This window comes from Erpetoichthys calabaricus, chromosome 4, assembly GCF_900747795.2.
Source record: "Erpetoichthys calabaricus chromosome 4, fErpCal1.3, whole genome shotgun sequence".
In the NCBI taxonomy this organism is placed as follows: Eukaryota; Metazoa; Chordata; class Cladistia; order Polypteriformes; family Polypteridae; genus Erpetoichthys; species Erpetoichthys calabaricus.
In genome coordinates this window covers 223576814-223596007 of record NC_041397.2, presented here as the reverse complement: position 1 = coordinate 223596007, position 19194 = coordinate 223576814, and the positions used below count along the sequence as shown (strand labels likewise).

General features: G+C 37.7%; 1 protein-coding gene across 2 annotated transcripts in view; it reads right to left on the bottom strand.

Annotated features, from left to right (window-relative positions):
* LOC114650607 (F-BAR and double SH3 domains protein 2-like) overlaps positions 1 to 18805 on the bottom strand; it is a 280162-nt gene extending 261357 nt beyond the window's left edge. The window contains exon 1 of one of the 2 annotated variants that reach the window (XM_028800358.2): positions 18329 to 18805. In XM_028800358.2, the coding sequence (XP_028656191.1) occupies positions 18329 to 18349 (21 nt within the window). In that variant the 5' untranslated portion in view covers positions 18350 to 18805. The remainder of the gene's footprint in view (positions 1 to 18328) is intronic. The other variant, XM_028800359.2, reaches the window with a different exon arrangement.
* Positions 18806 to 19194: the final 389 nt, after the last annotated feature.

Here is a 19194-nt window from a genome sequence, read left to right as displayed (position 1 = left end):
TCTAGCCTGAACAGTGATTGTAGCAGCATTATGCACCTCTTTTTTGTCTTTCCATTTCACCACAAGCAGTTTCTTTCGGCTAGGCTGCTAGTGCAGTCTCTGTTTTGCTCTGGCAAAGTCTCCAGGCAAGCTACGATGGTTGGGATGCACTGTTCCATATGCATCAGTCTTTCTTTGCAGCAAGATTTCAAATAGCTCTGGTGATGAATACAAATTGTCCATGGTCACACAGTAACCTTGACCTAGCAGAGCATCCATCAAAGTAGGCACCATCAACATAGAAAATCTGTACCAATTGTATTTATCATCAAACTTTGTTCCTTTTCCTGTGTACAGAACCAAATTCCAAACATATCCAGTCTTTGATTCACAGAGCATGAAGAATTGTATCCCAAATCTTGTTCTTTTTGATATAATGTACTGTATCCATGACAGCCTACCCTTATAAGCCATGACACTTTTGTCTATGCTGACATCACGATCCAGAATGTACACATTATGGAAATTTGTCAAAATGGCCTGGTATATCTCCCAGAATTTTTTCAGTTTTGGTGCTGGATGGGCATTCTCATCAAAGTCTTCATTGTTTGTAAAGTGGTGATATTTCATTATCAGTGAAAGCCTACACTCTGACATGATCTCTCCATAGAATAACGTTGTCAAAATTTTGTTCTTGAAGAAGCAACAACACTGCTCAAGTTTTCCTCTAAGTCCCTGCAACATCAGTAAGCCCAAAAAAGGCCCAGATGTCATCAGCAGATACCAGTTACCGTTTTTTTGTGCGGGAAAACAGCTTACATGTGTGGTTATTTACCTGACACCATTCAGCATAGTGTTTCATCTGCAAAAATTCTTTGTATTATATCATTATCCAGAAATAACTTCAGGTAACTTATTGGATCTTGGTTGGCAATATCCACTTTTATTCCTGGCTGCCACAAAAAAAATCAAAACAAGGTGGTGCAAGTTTATTTGCAGCAGTGTCAACAGGAACTCAAAAGCAAGTATCGGTTTCGGATCCATCAGAATCACTTTCACTCTCAATGTCTGTTTCTATTTCACCACCTCAAGACAGTTTTATTTCTTCATCACTGCTGATGAGAGGCTCCTCGACATCCTGAATATCACTGTCACCAGCAACAGCATGTAATACTTGCGCTGTAGAAAGACGTTTTTTCCCTGGAGCCATTGTCAAGATTGTTACTAGGACTTTGCTGGTCACACAACTCCATTTTGTCCTGGGTTACATTCAGACGTATCGCATACGCAAGACGCTTGGGTGTAATGCTTGTGTGAGAGGTGTCTAAACCATTGTCCGAGTGATGCTCAGGACTAACTAACACTTTTGGCTCTTATTTTATAGCCCGAGTAATGCTTGGGTTTAACGTTAAAAGAGTTAAACAAAATTGTCAAATCAGAAATAATATATTGCCAACATCAAAAGAAAACATTTTACACAATTCTAAAAGAGACAACTGTGCAGAGAATAATAAAGGCTGGACTGGAGAGGGAATATATTTGAAGAAGTGTTGACCAAAAGAAAGAGTAATCAATCACACTCATCAGGAAGTAAAAGTTGTTACTGCAGTTTATGCTGCAACATTCACATACAGCATAATATCCAGGTGGTTCGTCATGTGGTGGGTGCGGTAGAGCACTATCATCGCATGCTCTCAACCTCTCTCTTCTCTCTCTCCAAGTTGCTCTTGTTGATTATGCACAGAAAAGTTAATGAAACACTACTTTCCACAAGAAAGTCAGATGGTGAAAATCCTAGGGCTGTATCAGACCTGTTCATTTCAAAGTACAGAGGATCGGCAGCAGCCTGCTTTTTACAAACATCCAAGTGTGTATATAACGTACTGAGTGATTTAGAGGTCACTTTGCTCTGACACGGTAACTGCCACATTATAGACCACTTGACCCACACTTGTGCAGCACAGGTGGTCCACAGACAGCATCTACTTAGAACTTTAATAAGAGCATTTTGCCTTTTGTCTCAGGTTACTTCACATATTGACTATGATGTCAACTGGATTTAAATTGTCAAGTGCGTGACTGTTTAATGATTCGGATAGAAGAAAGATTGTTCAAAAAAAAAGTGGGGAAGAAACACAATTATTGATTTCAAAAAGGCAAAGACAAAAGTACACAGCAGCATATGGTTTTGCACCATAAGATAATCTGACATACTGTGTGTGTGACGTACATGACATGGTTGAAGTTTCCTTATTCTATGATGATAACAAAAAAACAAACAATTTAAAAGGAGTCACTGAAGAAAGGGGTAGGGCACCATCCTGGCTTGAATAGCTGGAAAATTGAAAACAGCTTCCTGGGGCCATGAGGAATATAAATTTGCATGTGGCAGGACCACTCCTAAAGTAGTCACATTTGAACACCCACAGGGCTGCATGGGAGTTGTAGTTGCAACAAGTAGCCCTGTTGGGGTCCTTGGGTCCTGCTGGATGGAACTGTTGGGAGGAGGCTCTCCTGTCATTTTCAAGTTCCACCAGACCCAGAAGTGCCAGGTGAGTCCAAGTCAGGAGAGGAGTTTTGCAAAGCATGCCTGAAGCAGAGGAGAAAGAAAATGGAAGGGATAATTGTTTATTGCTACCTGTGTGATGTTCTTGTGCATAGAATCTTTTTGGAGGGCTATGATCTATGAAAGGTACTGTGGTAAAAAATAAATAAAATGGTGTCTTGCACATTATTTCTAGAATCTGGGGTCTGAGATTTCCCCTATAGGCCACAAAGGTTAATAATGATAAATCTTCTGTGCAACATAAAAGAGAAACACTCTTGTCCTTCAGTATTTCTGCATCATAGCCAAATTAATTCATAAACTTGACAGAGATGTCTAAAAGATTAAATAGTGTTAGATCACATTAGTTTTCAAATACGCACACTCCACCCTGCACATGTGTTTTACACAGACTTAAGCCACTATAATTTATGTACCATTTATAAATCGAGCACTGACACTATAAAATAAAAAAAAGTTTAGCTTTAGTTTTCATAGAGATATACTGATATGGGAATTCTAGGCCAATGTTGATATAAGATAATGTTTATGTACCTATCTGCTAAAGCTGATACACACATTTACAAGATACTGAGAAAAATGAGACTAGATCTGCATGTATGAGAATTACAGGGAAATGTGACATTTTCTGTACAACACTTCAAATTCTGCATACCGTGCAAGTAATTCAAAATAAATGACACCTGCCACATTGTGTTCTTGTGTTCTACTTTGGCAATAGTAGGGAACTAACTCCAGTTGTTATTCCAGTATTGCAGTAGATTTTCATTCCTTGGATTTGGTGCTTCTAACAGAAATCCTTGCACTTGCCAAATAATTAAAGATGCATGCATATACATCTTTATATTCAATACCATCATTCATGTCTAAAAAGACAAACCTGCATTTTGCATTTGCAAAATGTATGATATGGCTGATGTTAAAAACAAAAAGAATATGATATTTCAACTATCTATTTTGAGAGAGAGAGAGAGAAATTGAAAAAGGGGGAACAAATATTTTAAAACATAATTCTGCCATTGGATTATTTTCACAATATCAGGTATTTTGAGCTGTGAATATAAACTAAAAAAAGATAAATTAATAAATATAGAATACAAAAACACATTAGTATGTTTAGTTTTCAACAGTTGGCAGACTCTCTTCACCTACCTACCTGTAGTTCAGTAGTGACATTGCAAACTCAGGAATTTTACAAAGTGTGTATCACTTTGTTGTTAAATGACTTTTTTAAAGCAAAAGTGATTGGTCAGCAACAATATGCTGATCTTGTATGATGACGTAGTCAGTCTCTCAATCAGTGTTTTATTTTCAGAAAGGATTTCTCCTGTGCGAAGTGGCAGGTGAATTATTGTCAACAAAATGCAGGCACCCGAGAAATAAACTGAAACATTACTCGTAATTTTTATGTCCATACGGTAAAGGTTTTGATCAACAGCACATTCCGATTTCAGGCATTTAAATTGCATCTTGATATACAACAAGTGCAAAGAAAGGTGGCACAGTAAATCGCTTTCTATTTCACACACTTTATGTGCCGGGTTCAGCTTGCTCTAATGGCAGGGGCACATGGACAACTCTGCTGCATCAGGTATACAGTAAACCAAGGACAAAGCAATTGCTTATCCTCTGCAGGATCAGGGTTACTGCGTACTGTGCTTGTCGCACAATGTTTAACATTTAACACTGGGCTCTGATCTGCTCTTCCTCACACTCTCCTGATCTGCCTTCTCCAGACCGTGTCTACCACAGAGGTGGTTCTGAGCTGCAGGTGTTCTTCAAATCTGAAAATGGGAGCTAAAAAATCTGGACTCATCTTCTCATATATACATACATACATACAAACACACAGAGTTTATCAACAATTTGTATTTATTGTAAAATGTGGATGGCTATAGATAGAGCATAACCTTATAAAACTAAATGCAAGGTGCAATATAAACCCTGGATAGGCATCATCCTTCACAGGGCATACACCAACACAGACCCACACTAACTTACTGTCAAATATATCCACTGCCTACACATACCATCCAAAGAAACATGTTGCCTTTGCACTTTTCTGCTAAACATTTTGTGCATTTTGAAAAACGCGGACTATGCACTTGCTGCTTGCCACACAGCATTTCACAGCTGATATTTTCACCACTTACAATATGTTTACATTTTACATACATAAATTTTACCTATTGATAGGTGACAAAATTTGACTTCTTAAAACTACAGATGAATATGTATACAAATGCTAAAAAATTGTGCATACTTAGTTCTTAACACTGGGAGTGGTGCTAGTAGATTAGGGAGTCTTGGAGCAGCACTCATTAGTTGTGTTTACTTAGAGTATATGGTAGCCTAAACATTCCCTCAAATTAAGCAGCAGCAGGAGGCATTCCTAACAATGTGATAACTGCTTGTGTGTTTTTTTTTGCATAACCTCCAAAACAGGTCACAACTAACACTAGCATTATTTTAAAATATGAAATATGACAAGATGGCGGAACTGAAGAACTTTTACCATTTATACATATACATACTGTATCTCTTTAGATTCTTACACATATACAAAACAGCAGTTACAAACATTCTTCAATTTCTGCTTTTGGAAGAAATTAATGGCAAATTTTTTACATACATTATTGCTGATGATGTTTATGACAAGCTTAGCTCAATAAATCATTTCTTTTTTCATTAAATGCATGTTTACGTGCTTGTGGGATTATAACCACTATCATAGGATTTTAACACACTTCTTAAAATTGAAATCAGATTACAAATATTAGCCTCTTAACTGATTCTTTTTTTAATTTTCTAAATATGACCAGTATGGATATAGTCTTTCTTTAAACAGCAAAGACAAGGCAAAAAACAATTAACTAAGGCTGGGAGGAGTGGTGAATATGTAATGCAGTCTATGGTTATATAGTCTATGACAAATAGTACAATTATACTTGTAGATATACTGACACTTCGTTTGTATGGTATTGCCTTTTTTGCTTTAGCGATACAATTCTCTGTCTAGTAAAACCTTTGTGGGGCAGCAATGTCTAAAATACCTTTGATACAAAATATTTACTACTATTCAGTCTCTTTTCAGTTTCCAATAGAGCATATTCATGAAAACTCAGGAAACTATTGCATTTTTTCAAAAAAGGTGAAATAAGTTCCGACAGGATTTATTTTGGTTTCTTTTTTTATTTCACAAAATCTGTGATTTTGACAGGGGTGTGTAGATTTTGATGTCCACTGTATATCTTAACATCTACTCAAAAAAGAAATGTGGTCAACTGCTCTGCTATTCAGCTGGGAATGAGATAAACACACAACAAATACCATCTGAAGTACAATGTGAATACATACAGTGGGTACGGAAAGTATTCAGACCCCCTTCAATTTTTCACTCTTTGTCATATTGCAGCCATTTGCTAAAATCATTTAAATTAATTTTTTTCCTCATTAATGTACACACAGCACCCCATATTGACAGACAAAAAAAAGAATTTTTGAAATTGTTGCAGATTTATTAAAAAAAGAAAAACTGAAATATCACATGGTCCTAAGTATTCAGACCCTTTGCTCAGTATTTAGTAGAAGCACCCTTTTGAGCTAATACAGCCACGAGTCTTCTTGGGAAAGATGTAACAAGTTTTTCACACCTGGATTTGGGGATCCTCTGCCATTCCTCCTTGCAGATCCTCTCCAGTTCTGTCAGGTTGGATGGTAAACGTTGGTGGACAGCCATTTTTAGGTCTCTCCAGAGATGCTCAATTGGGTTTAAGTCAGGGCTCTGGCTGGGCCATTCAAGAACAGTCACAGAGTTGTTGTGAAGCCACTCCTTCGTTATTTTAGCTGTGTGCTTAGGGTCATTGTCTTGTTGGAAGGTAAACCTTCGGCCCAGTCTGAGGTCCTTAGCACTCTGGAGAAGGTTTTTGTCCAGGATATCCCTGTACTTGGCCGCATTCATCTTTCCCTCGATTGCAACCAGTCGTCCTGTCCCTGCAGCTGAAAAACACCCCCACAGCATGATGCTGCCACCGCCACGCTTCACTGTGGGGACTGTATTGGACAAGTGATGAGCAGTGCCTGGTTGTCTCCACACATACCTCAGTGCAAGACACATGACAGCCCGCATGGAGTTTGCTAAAAGACACCCGAAGGACTCTGAGATGGTGAGAAATAAGATTCTCTGGTCTGATGAGACCAAGATAGAACTTGTTGGCCTTAATTCTAAGCAGTATGTGTGGAGACAACCAGGCACTGCTCATCACTTGTCCAATACAGTCCCCACAGTGAAGCATGGCGGTGGCAGCATCATGCTGTGGGGGTGTTTTTCAGCTGCAGGGACAGGACGACTGGTTGCAATCGAGGGAAAGATGAATGCGGCCAAGTACAGGGATATCCTGGACAAAAACCTTCTCCAGAGTGCTAAGGACCTCAGACTGGGCCGAAGGTTTACCTTCCAACAAGACAATGACCCTAAGCACACAGCTAAAATAACGAAGGAGTGGCTTCACAACAACTCTGTGACTGTTCTTGAATGGCTCAGCCAGAGCCCTGACTTAAACCCAATTGAGCATCTCTGGAGAGACCTAAAAATGGCTGTCCACCAACGTTTACCATCCAACCTGACAGAACTGGAGAGGATCTGCAAGGAGGAATGGCAGAGGATCCCCAAATCCAGGTGTGAAAAACTTGTTGCATCTTTCCCAAGAAGACTCGTGGCTGTATTAGCTCAAAAGGGTGCTTCTACTAAATACTGAGCAAAGGGTCTGAATACTTAGGACCATGTGATATTTCAGTTTTTCTTTTTTAATAAATCTGCAACAATTTCAAAAATTCTTTTTTTGTCTGTCAATATGGGGTGCTGTGTGTACATTAATGAGGAAAAAAATTAATTTAAATGATTTTAGCAAATGGCTGCAATATGACAAAGAGTGAAAAATTGAAGGAGGTCTGAATACTTTCCGTACCCACTGTATATTAGAAGCTTTTAAGCCTTTTGGGACTGGCTGTACATTGGACTATATATTCTGTGATAAGGAGACATTTGAAGAGAATGCAGGTAGTGTGGTGTAGTTATGGACTTCAAACCCCAAGTTTGTGGGAAGCCCCGCTACTGACAATCTGTGGCCATGAACAAGTCACTTGACCTGCCTAAATTCCGATTGAAAAAAAGAAAGAAATGTAACCAATTGTATCATAAATGTTGTAAGAAAACATTCCCATTGGAGGAGAGGCTGTAGAGACAGCAGTTTCAATGTTCTTTAAGTTACCACCACTAGCAATATGAAATGGGCAAAACTCACCTTGGCTATAAACAAGACGGCTCATGAATGGCTTTGATGTTCGAAGATGTCTTCATTTATGCTTAAAAATTTCAATACATTATAGACTAGAGTTCATAGTCACTTGCCAAGTATCATTCTGGTATGGCACCAGCTCAGGTTAGGACTACAGAGGTAGGTGAATTTGGCACTGATTATTGGTGCTACAAAAGTGCCTTCCATTCATGATATACAGTATAATAAGGTGCCTTTGAAAGGCAAATAGCATTATTGAAGACCTCAGTTACCCTGTACGGTTGATTTTGCAAATGATACAGAATGAATATTACTTTTACCACTAGATTCAGAGACAATTTTAAATCAACAGATCATATGGTTACTAAACAGCCACTCTTACCAACAAATGCATTGTTTCTTATGTATGTGTATATTTTACGTATATGTTATATTCAATGTATGATGTTGCAGTCACTGTTATATCTGTCACTACGGAGATCTTGATAGTAAACAATGATGCTGATGTTACATACCAAAACTTGAACACACACACACCACCCAAATTTTTGCTGGTACTGCAACTCGCGCATGCGTTGCATTAATTTCTGATTACATGCTCAGAGGATGCGTCAAAATGTGTGGGAATGTGTGGCAGTCAAGATGCATGCACATTGGCGTTCTGAGCATTAAGTATAAACCTGGCCTAACTTGAACTTGAAATACGAAACCCATACAGTAAGTATATATCCAATACCTTACAGAACTAAATGTTTGTTGTGGAAAGACAACAGCAATAACTAAAATGTTTATTTTAACCTGAGAAAAGTACCTTTTTTGTTTAACAGCAAGTTAACTTGATAACTTACCACTGCATCAGCCTAATCCATTTAGCACTTTTCCATTCAAGTATTCTTTTTCACAAGGTACATACTGTTTATAAGCGCAAAAAACTATATTACAATAGTGCAGTATTTACAAATGAGGTTCTGAGAGCCAGAAAAGTAATAAAGAAATACAAGAGTATGAATATTAAGCAATGGCAGGTTGAAATGAATTCAATATATAATCTTCAGAAAGAGCTGGGAAATATGGACTTAAACTGATACTGCAATTATTTTGAATGCGGTATTTGATATTTCTTTATATGTTCTCAAAACACATTAAAGACTGAAGAGCTGCACTGTTCAGACATGTATATAGTTATTCTCTATACAGAGTGCAAAGGCTGATATAATTTGCTACAATAAAAATGTAAAATATTAGCAAAGGCACCATTTTCCCCAAAATGTAACAATTGTATGAATAGCTGTGAAAACAAACATACACACATTTTCTCCAACTTTTTTTTGTTTTACTTAACTACTTGTACTTATGTTACCAATTTATGAATTGGTGTTCAATACCTCAAATGCCCTGGCTGTCATCTGTGTCTGCCAGTCTGTATGCTTATTTGTATGTATTTTTCTCTCACTGGGCGTTTATATTAAAAAAAAAAAAAAAAAGTCAAAGGCAAAGCACTCGATTCTTTACCGGCTGGTTATGTGGGTGCCAGAATGATGAACAAAAGGTCTGAAAATAGTCCAAAAGGCCAAGAAACTGCAAAGAAGACATGCATATCACCCACTTATGAGAAAATTATACTCGATCTCCCTTTGACACTTTTGGTTAATGGATCTGCACATGCACTTGATCACCCTCATGAGCAACACAGCAAAGTTTTGCAGCAAGTCAATAAAGCAAGCAAGAAAAATTATAGTGATATAAATAAAGTAATAATAAATACTTTATTATGGACTAAAAAAAGAAGAAGAGAGGATAACAATAACTGTTTCAATACCAGTTACAAGTGAAAGTAATAATGATTGCAAGCAGCATTATGATGAAAATTACTTTTCAAATACTGGAAGAACTTTTTACCAGATTAAATTTGAAGAATATTCTGCAAAGTACTGATGTGTACAGAGTGGAGAAAGCATTACAACTAAGCAAGGCAATGTATTGTGCCATATGCACAGAATATCCAGATTATTTTCAGGCAAAACTAATTTTAGGATTGAAATGGTGAGAAATTACAGTAACATTAGACTGTTTAAAAGTCAGGCAGCCTGCAATATCTAACATATGCTGATGAACTGCTGTGTCATTTCATGAAAGGCGCAACTTAGAAACAAAAATGTACAGTGTACCCTAAGTCTTTAACTGACAGGGCTTGCTACCTCTGAATAAATGACCTATGCAGTCACAGAGAGGAACCTCCTCAAAAAGGCATCCCAGAGGTTGAGGAAAATCTCCTTATCGTTGGCTCAAAAACAGAATTGTGACATCTGAGTGTGACCATGCTTTTTCAGGCTTAAACCTCACATCTACTAACACAACAACGATCTCAATGGTCCCAGTGTGACAAATTGTATTGCAGCTGTATACATAAGTTGCTGAAATGTGGTCAATTAAATGTGTATGACACTGTAAAGGACATACTGCATCCCAGAATAACCCTGAAGGTCAAACTGATGATGTTTTTGACAGAGAAACTAATTTGAGCCATCTAAATTTGATCTGGAAAAAAAAAAGGGATTACAATAAAAATTCAGTGTTTCAGTTCATTTTTGATAAAATAATTGTGTACTTTGAAAAAAGACCACACATCAACATGACATAATCCACCTATTTGCTAAAATATTCTCTTTCAAGATGCTGATTGTGTTTATATTGTGGTAGATAAATTCTATGCACTTGTGTACAACAAAACCTTACACATAAATACTGATGTAAAAAATTGCATGTATCCCTCTACCCGCCATATAAGGCTGGTGTTACTAGAAAAACTACCTAGACTAACAGGTTTACAAAGCTGGTTGTCCAGCAGACTACCATATTCATTGCCAATTTGTCCAACCCTGCCATGACTAACCTTTGCTCACAAATTAATATGGTTGCACAGTCAATTCACGTTATCCATGGGGTTTATGTTCCTGAAAAACCCATACATTGATGATGAAGCACTGAGCACAGAATTGTGTACCGCAAATCAACTAAGCTCATTCATCATGGGCATGAGAGTCAAACCAGGTCAAGACCAACAAGTATGGACAGTGTGATGCAGACACGCCTTGCACTCTCGAGGCCTGGTAATGATGCTTCCATAGGTTCACCTATAGAAACCTGGTTTCCGATTTTTATTTCCTGTTGATAGTTAAGTTTGATCATTTTTCTCAGCGCTTTGCCACAGGCCACAAGCGACCATGGCACAGCTGATCCAAGGACCTCACTAAACTATCCAGTCAATAGTAGTGACAAGCAGTGTACAAAGGGCTCAGTCTTAATCAGCACAAGTTCATAACCATTATTTATTGGGAACTCCTTGTTTGTAGGGAATAATTGCAAGCCCTGGTCTCCTTTACTGTGGGGTTCAACAGCTTACCAACACCTCTTTGCGCCAGACAGACACTCCTTGATTCATTCATTAAAAAGTGCACAAGCAGCCCTGAAAATCCAAGTGCATCACATGCCTGATATTGCTCAATCACATGTGTTGCTTCTGTGTGATTGGCCTCGCAGAATTTTTTTTCTACTCCATATGGTCACGAATAGGATTGATTAAACCACGAGTGTCGCGAATTGGGGAACCAATTTTATAATAGCAAATACGAGAATATTGGGCAAACTGAATCTGTGGATAGCAAGGATTTACTGTATATCTGACTCAAAGGGCACAAGGACAACAAATTAATAAATGGGCTTTTTTGTGATGAAATTTTGATTGAAATACAAGACAAACACTTTAAAGTGGAACATAGGCCATTTGTATGAAAAAAATGTTAAAAAATACACAAAAAATATATGTGGAATATGTAATTATTATAATTAGTAAGCTCAATTCACTTGCTAAACAAAAAATACAAACTCAAAATGAAAACACAATGGTTAGTAATGCAGTTTACCAAATAACTGATACATGAACATTGTATACTTTTCACAAAAGAAAACTATGAAAGCTGCTATTTTAATTCAACACAGAGTAGACAATTTGTGCAAAGGATGGATGGGTGAATGCTTATAACATGCATCTCACTTTCGATGTGAATTTCTGGATAGTGTGCTTATCTGGGCACTGATGAAATACAAGTATTTTAGGGAGTAAATAATGTAGGTGAAAGTGTGTTTAGCAATGCGATAAGTTACAGCAGCAATTATCTCCATCTACTGCTTGTCCGCTCATAGGCTATGAAACAGCTAAACTTTTTCAGTGATGAGTGGTAAGGAAATTACATGCATTGTCAAATCACAAAAGTTTCTAATCAATTTAAAACACCTTTTAAGAGCAATTCAGGAGAAGGTTTTGATAAATATAAAAAACTATACTGAAATAAAGGAGAAAAATCACAGTAAGTTATTTCATGTCAAAGTTCAAGTAAAAACAATTTCAAAGCAGAGTATAGCAATTTAATGATATACTAAAATAATTCAATTACTTGATTTATTTGGGGCGCAGTGGTAGCGCTGCTGCCTCGCAGTTAGGAGACCGGGTTCGCTTCCCGGGTCCTCCCTGCATGAAGTCTGCATGTTCTCCCCGTGTCTGCGTGGGTTTCCTCCGGGTACTCCGGTTTCCTCCCACAGTCCAAAGACGTGCAGGTTAGGTGCACTGATGTTTCTAAATTGTCCCTAGTGTGTGCTTGGTGTGTGGGTGTGCGTCCCGCGGTGGGCTGGCGCCCTGCCCAGGGTTTGTTTCCTGCCTTGCGCCCTGTGTTGGCTGGGATTGGCTCCAGCAGACCCCCGTGACCCTGTAGTTAGGATATAGCAGGTTGGATAATGGATGGATGGATGATTTATTTGGCTGTTCTAATGTTGTAATATAGAAATGATGGTATACCTTTGAAGGAGAAAAAAATTTTGAGATGTGTGAATATTTTAAGAAATTTGACTTTGATTTTGCCAGGGAGGCACAGGGCATGTTGCTGCCACCATAAGTGCATCGACAGTAACTTCATCTGCTGCACTGCATGCACTGTCATCCCAGATAAAACCAAACTATCTATAAAACAGCAGAACATACTCTACCTGTTCTAATCTCTTTTCTTCTGACCCTAGATTATTTTTTCCCCCCTCACAGTCATCACTAGCTGGCAACATCAATAGAGTCAACTTGGATGTCCTTAGAAACAACAGAGTTGTGGGCATTACATAAGTGATATTATAGGTATTGCAGGCCTGCAGTTAGACCAGTTAACAATAGTGCTAGAGATTTTGAGGTTTTTATTGAACAATCAGAAGTAGCAGTAGAAAAATCAAATAAAAGTGCTAAACATCATGATAGTTACTTTTGCATATGATTTTCTTAAATATCAGATCGAATTGAAATTCTGCATATTGCCCAGTCCCATCTTCGGATATTAGAAAAGGTAAGTTAACTATTTCAGATATACTGTGTTTTATAACTTAAAAGATTGTTTTTTCTCTCTGACCTGAATTTGATTAGGTGGATTTGAGAATGTTATGTATTATACTAGTTTTAAATGCAGATAATGAGAACACCAAGCATACAGTAGTCCAATTATTCTATTACTGATACTAAGTAACACTAAACGTTTTTCAATTTCATTGATGGAATGGCCAGGATTTCAAATATGCATTTTAAATATGGAGAAAAAAAATATTTTGAACATTTTTAACATATTCAAAACAACTCCGGGTTCAATTATATACAGTACATTGACAATTCTCAACATGTGCTCCTTTTTCAGTTCTATAATCCATGTTGTTGCTGAAGCTACATCTCATTGAGAATTAAACTGCACTGCTTCTGCAGAATGGATACAAGATGGTATGAAGGTAAAGAGAAGACAATTTCTAACTCTATGAAAGGAAATTGTGTATGTTGTTTTCTGATGAGATTCAGTAAGATGTAGCTTATCACTTGTGTGAGTATCAGATGGATAGTAATTCCACCTTCTCTCAAACAGAGATAAAGCAATGCCATTACTTGTAGAGATAGTTATTCAACTAGAAAGCATTTAAAAGGTACACACAGTATTACATTTTCTGATGATTTACTCTAAAAAAAGTTAACTGAACTTTGCTCTGCATTTAAAGGGGTATTACATCAAGAAATACTACTTTTCTTCAGTAACACTATGAAACATACAGTATATCATTATTCCCAAGACATGCTTGGATTCCTGCCTTGTGCCCAGAGTTGGCCAGCAGACTCTGAATCCTGTGCACCTCACAAGGATGATGCAAATATCAAAAAAAGGTGGATAAGAACAGAAAGTTTTGATAGGCAGGGTTTGTGAAGTAAATCAATTTATTTTGGTGTGGCATTTGGAAGTGCTCATTCATTACAATTTAGGGAGCAGAAGTAACGCTTTTCTATTTACAAAAAAAGAAGTGAGGCTGCTAATGTGGAATGCCAAGTAACCAAAGCTCACCCATGTCTTATTTTTCACTTTGTATGCTTTTCATGTGAATTTGTTTATTTTTTTGGAAATGCGATCTAATTTGTGATGAGGTCACTCCTGCCGGCACCACCTTGATAACCAATAAATGCATAATGTTATTGAAACAGATACAGTCATATGAAAAAGTCTCAGCCTGCATAATAATTTACTCTACTTTCAACAAAAAAGATAACAGTGGTATGTCTTTCATTTCCTAGGAACGTCTGAGTACTGGGGTGTTATCCGAACAAAGATTTTTAGTGAAGCAGTATTTAGTTGTATGAAATTAAATCAAATGTGAAAAACTGGATGTACAAAAATTTGGGTACCCTTGTAATTTTGCTGATTTGAATGCATGTAACTGCTCAATACTGATTACTTGCAACACCAAATTGGTTGGATTAGCTTGTTAAGTCTTGAACTTCATAGACAGGTGTGTCCAATCATGAGAAAAGGTATTTAAGGTGGTCAATTGCAAGTTGTGCTTCCCTTTGACTCTCCTCTGAAGAGTGACAGCATGGAATCCTCAAAGCAACTCTCAAAAGATCTGAAAACAAAGATTGTTCAGTATTATGGTTTAGGGGAAGGCTACAAAAAGCTATCTCAGAGGTTTAAACTGTCCGTTTCACCTGTAAGGAATGTAATCAGGAAATGGAAGGCCACAGGCACAGTTGCTGTTAAACCCAGGTTTGGCAGGCCAAGAAAAATACAGGAGCGCCATATGTGCAGGATTATGAGAATGGTTACAGACAACCCACAAATCACCTCCAAAGACCTGCAAGAACATCTTGCTGCAGATGGTGTATCTGTACATCATTCCACAATTCAGCACAATTTGCACAAAGAACATCTGTATGGCAGGGTGATGAGAAAGAAGCCCTTTCTGCACTCACGCCATGAACAGAGTCGCTTGTTGTATGTAAATGCTCATTTAGGCAAGCCAGATTCAATTTGGAACAAAGTGCTTTGGACGGAGGAGACAAAAATTGAGTTATTTGGTCAGAACAAAAAGCGCTTTGCATGGCAGAAGAAGAACACCGCATTCCAAGAAAAATACCTGCTACCTACTGTCAAATTTGGTGGAGGTTCCATCATGCTGTGGGGCTGTGTGGCTAGTTCAGGGACTGGGGCTCTTGTTAAAATCGAGGGTTGGATGAATTCAACCCAATATCAACAAATTCTTCAGGATAATGTTCAAGCATCAGTCACAAAGTTGAAGTTACGCACAGGTTGGATATTCCAACAAGACAATGACCCAAAACACAGATCAAAATCTACAAAGGCGTTCATGCAAAGGGAGATGTACGGTGTTCTGGAATGGCCATTACAGTCCCTTGACTTGAAACATCATTGAAAATCCATGGGATGATTTGAAGCAGGCTGTCAATGCACGGCAGCCATCACATTTAACTGAACTGAAGAGATTTTTTATGGAAGAATGGTCAAAAATACCTCCATCCAGAAACTCAAAGGCTATAGGAGGTGTCTAGAGGCTGATATATTTACAAAAGGAGGCTCAACTAAGTATTGATGCAATTTCTCTGTTGGGGTGCCAAAATTTATGCACCCGTCTAATTTTGTTATGATGATATTGCGTATTTTCTGTTAATCCAATAAACTTAATGTCACTACTGAAATACTATTGTTTCCATAAGGCATGTCATATATTAAAAGGAAGTTGCTACTTTGAAAGCTCAGCCAATGATAAACAAAAATCCAAAGAATTTTTCATATGACTGTATGTAACCTAGCCTTATAAGAATGTGACAAAAATATTCAGTTTTTATTATGAAACTTACAGGTAAGTTTAATTTTAATTATAATTTAAACTGGATATGTATGTTATAAAGTGCATGGATAGAGATGAGAGTCAGTTTTCTGTATTTTAGAGATGCCCCAAAACTTCGTAAAATAATCCTTTTGTCTAAACTTGTACTTCCTTCTGTGGCTTGGGCCATCTAAGACCTCAATGTATTTCACAACATGGGTTTGGGAAGAGTTCTGGTTCAACAATTTTTTTCCAGCATTAGCAGGTAATTAAACAAAAGAGACAGCTGAACAAATAATCATTTATATAGCGCCACTACACCAGAGGTGCATTACTGAGTCAACAACATTACTGTACTTTGCTTTTCATTCCAATTTAAATACAATAAATCAAATAAAGAAAAACGATATGTATTGTATATCCTCAGCTTTCAGGAATAGTTTCCTTCTAAATTTAATAAAATGCTATTCAGGAGATGAACACGTTTTACTATAAAAACACTGCATACCATATTTAATAAATGAAAACTCTAGAAATTCAATTAAAATACAGAAAACCCAAAGGGAATGCTTAGGAATTGTGCTTCTGTACTGTTACATCCCCAAACCCTTGCTGGCATAAGAAAAATAATTAACAGAAACTAATTAAGATAATGTTAATTGGCTATCTGATGCTATGGGACTTAACACTACAAGGCTGCACTAATAAATCTGAAGCTACACAATAAAAAAATAAATAAATAAAATTATGTAACTTAAAATCAATATAAACTACCTTATATATTTTAAGATCATAATAAAGACTTTTTTCCACTTATCAGAAATGTACAGTACTTATAATGATAAAAAGGGTAAAGGGCAGTATAGATTACGTTTATTTTTTATTTGGCTGTGAGATATTCATATTTATAACAAATGTAGGCTAATCAAGTATGTACTGTACTTTTACATATTAAGCAATATTGATCTTATCACTGGAAAGTTGACTCTTGTAATTCTGCTCCAGCTGCTCACCTGGTTTACCACTTTACATACCTGGAAAACTGTCAAAACATTCAGCACACTTTGACCATAAGCTGCTCAGATCAACATCATCATGTTCAGTACATGGAGTCAACAGACAGAATGCTTGAAATACTGAATTTACGATTCTAATCACTTAATTCTTTGGAACCTACTGTATGATCCAGCAGTAAAAAATATAACGCTACAGCATAAAAATAATGTATTTAAACAAATAAAAATTCAAGCTAAAGGTTGTTTCTTTCAGATTAAAATCGAAGGCATAATAGCGTTGAACAAACATTACGCATAAGTCAAAAAATTACAATATCATGCAAAAAACTGGAAGCATCCTTCTATAGCTTGACAAATCCAGGATTTTGCTAGCCTGAGCAGTTCATTAAACAAAAGAGGCTGCTGAACAAATAATCATTTTATATAGCGCCACTTCAACTGGGCGCTTTGCTGATTCAGCAACGTTGCAATAAAGTATCAGGTTGAAAAAGCTATGAATAGAATAAAAATATAAAAAGTCACAGTCTATTAGAATGAATGACAACTGTTGGAAAAGGCAGCTTCCTTTCATCGTTAAACCACGGGAATGTCATTTGCACAGAACATGGGGGTGGGTGTACAGTATACTACAGCCTGTCTGTACACACTCAACAGAATTAAAAACCTTTTAAATACCTTTACCCCGCTGTATGACTAGCTTGCTGATTTTTTTTATTAAAGGTATGATTATGACAGAGGTTAACCAGTTTTTCCTCTCTAAAACTGTCAAAACGATCTAATCTAAATCACCGCGTCTCAGTTCTATATCTTCACTTATTTTTTAAAAGAGCAGTAAAGCTGAACAATAAATACAAGCACACGTAGATGTTTGGCTGAGGCATAAAATAGACATAGCCCCCCCCCCCCCCCCCCCAAAAATAACACCCGACTTTTTGGCTGGGGTTGGAGATTAAGTGCGGTATTAAATGTTATTATTTGACCTGAAAAGTTCCGTTAAAAGTTAATGTTCGGGATTCTTGCTCCAGGCTTTACTCCAAAGGGTTTTCTTCACGCGAGTGAAAGCGGGGACACTTCTCCTGACAAGACTTTATATTACACCCCCCCCCCCCCCCCCCCCCTCGCCACCACCGTTTTTACCGTTAATTATAACGTCCGACAACAAACATTCCCTTTTAAAGAGGCGCGTTGTATACTTCTCCATGGCTATCTATGCATTAACTTCAACAACGAAATGGCAAAAAATATGTAAAATAAAGAAAGAAAAACAAATGTTACACACTTACCTTTCTCGGAGGAGGCTGCATGTTGAGGTTCTGACATGAATCATAAATCCTTTTAGCGCAGGAGTAAATCCAGAGGAAGGAGGAGAAAAGCTCTGTCAATGTAGAAATCTATAGTGAAAAAGGTAAATAAACCCTTCTTCGGTATCCAAAATGCGGGGAAAGAGGGGAAGAAAATAAAAGCAAGCCGAGCAATGGCAAGTCGCTTAGGCGGCCATGATAAAAAGCGAGTCCAGCGAGGGACAGAGTGCGAATGAGACAGCGGGCGCGAGCCAGCCGAGTAGAGCACGGTGGAGCGCGCGTGCGCATCCGCGGTTAACACACACCAGGCGCGCACTCGACGGCACGGACAGGAGGGGGCACTTCCTGTCCGAGAAGAGACTGAAGACCTTGAACAGCCAGAATTTGGCAACGTCCATACAGTGAATGCCTGAAGCGCAGCGCCGCTGAGCGGCCTTTCTGCATTGCAACTTCGTATTCCACCGTAGCCCCTTTCGGTTTTTGTTAGCTGTGCCGCGTCTCAATCTCAAGCGCACAATTCGCATAGCAACAGTGATCCACAATCGACCAAGAGCGAATCGATGCTATACCAACGCCGCAGTGGAAAGGCATGGATTTTTAACCCAGAAAAAATGATCACTCCTGGCCTTAACGTTTACACCTATAAAAGCTAGCATTTCCAAACACAGCATGGATTATGAAAACCAAAGCTGCTGAGCAAAATATCAATGAAATATCACGAGCAGAATGCACAAAAAGTTAAAACTAGTTGAAACATTGGCTTTGGTCCAATAAGCGACCTAACGTAACCAGCCAGGTATTTATAAATCCAACACGTGAGGTGCTGATAGAGCTAAACGTTTATGAAA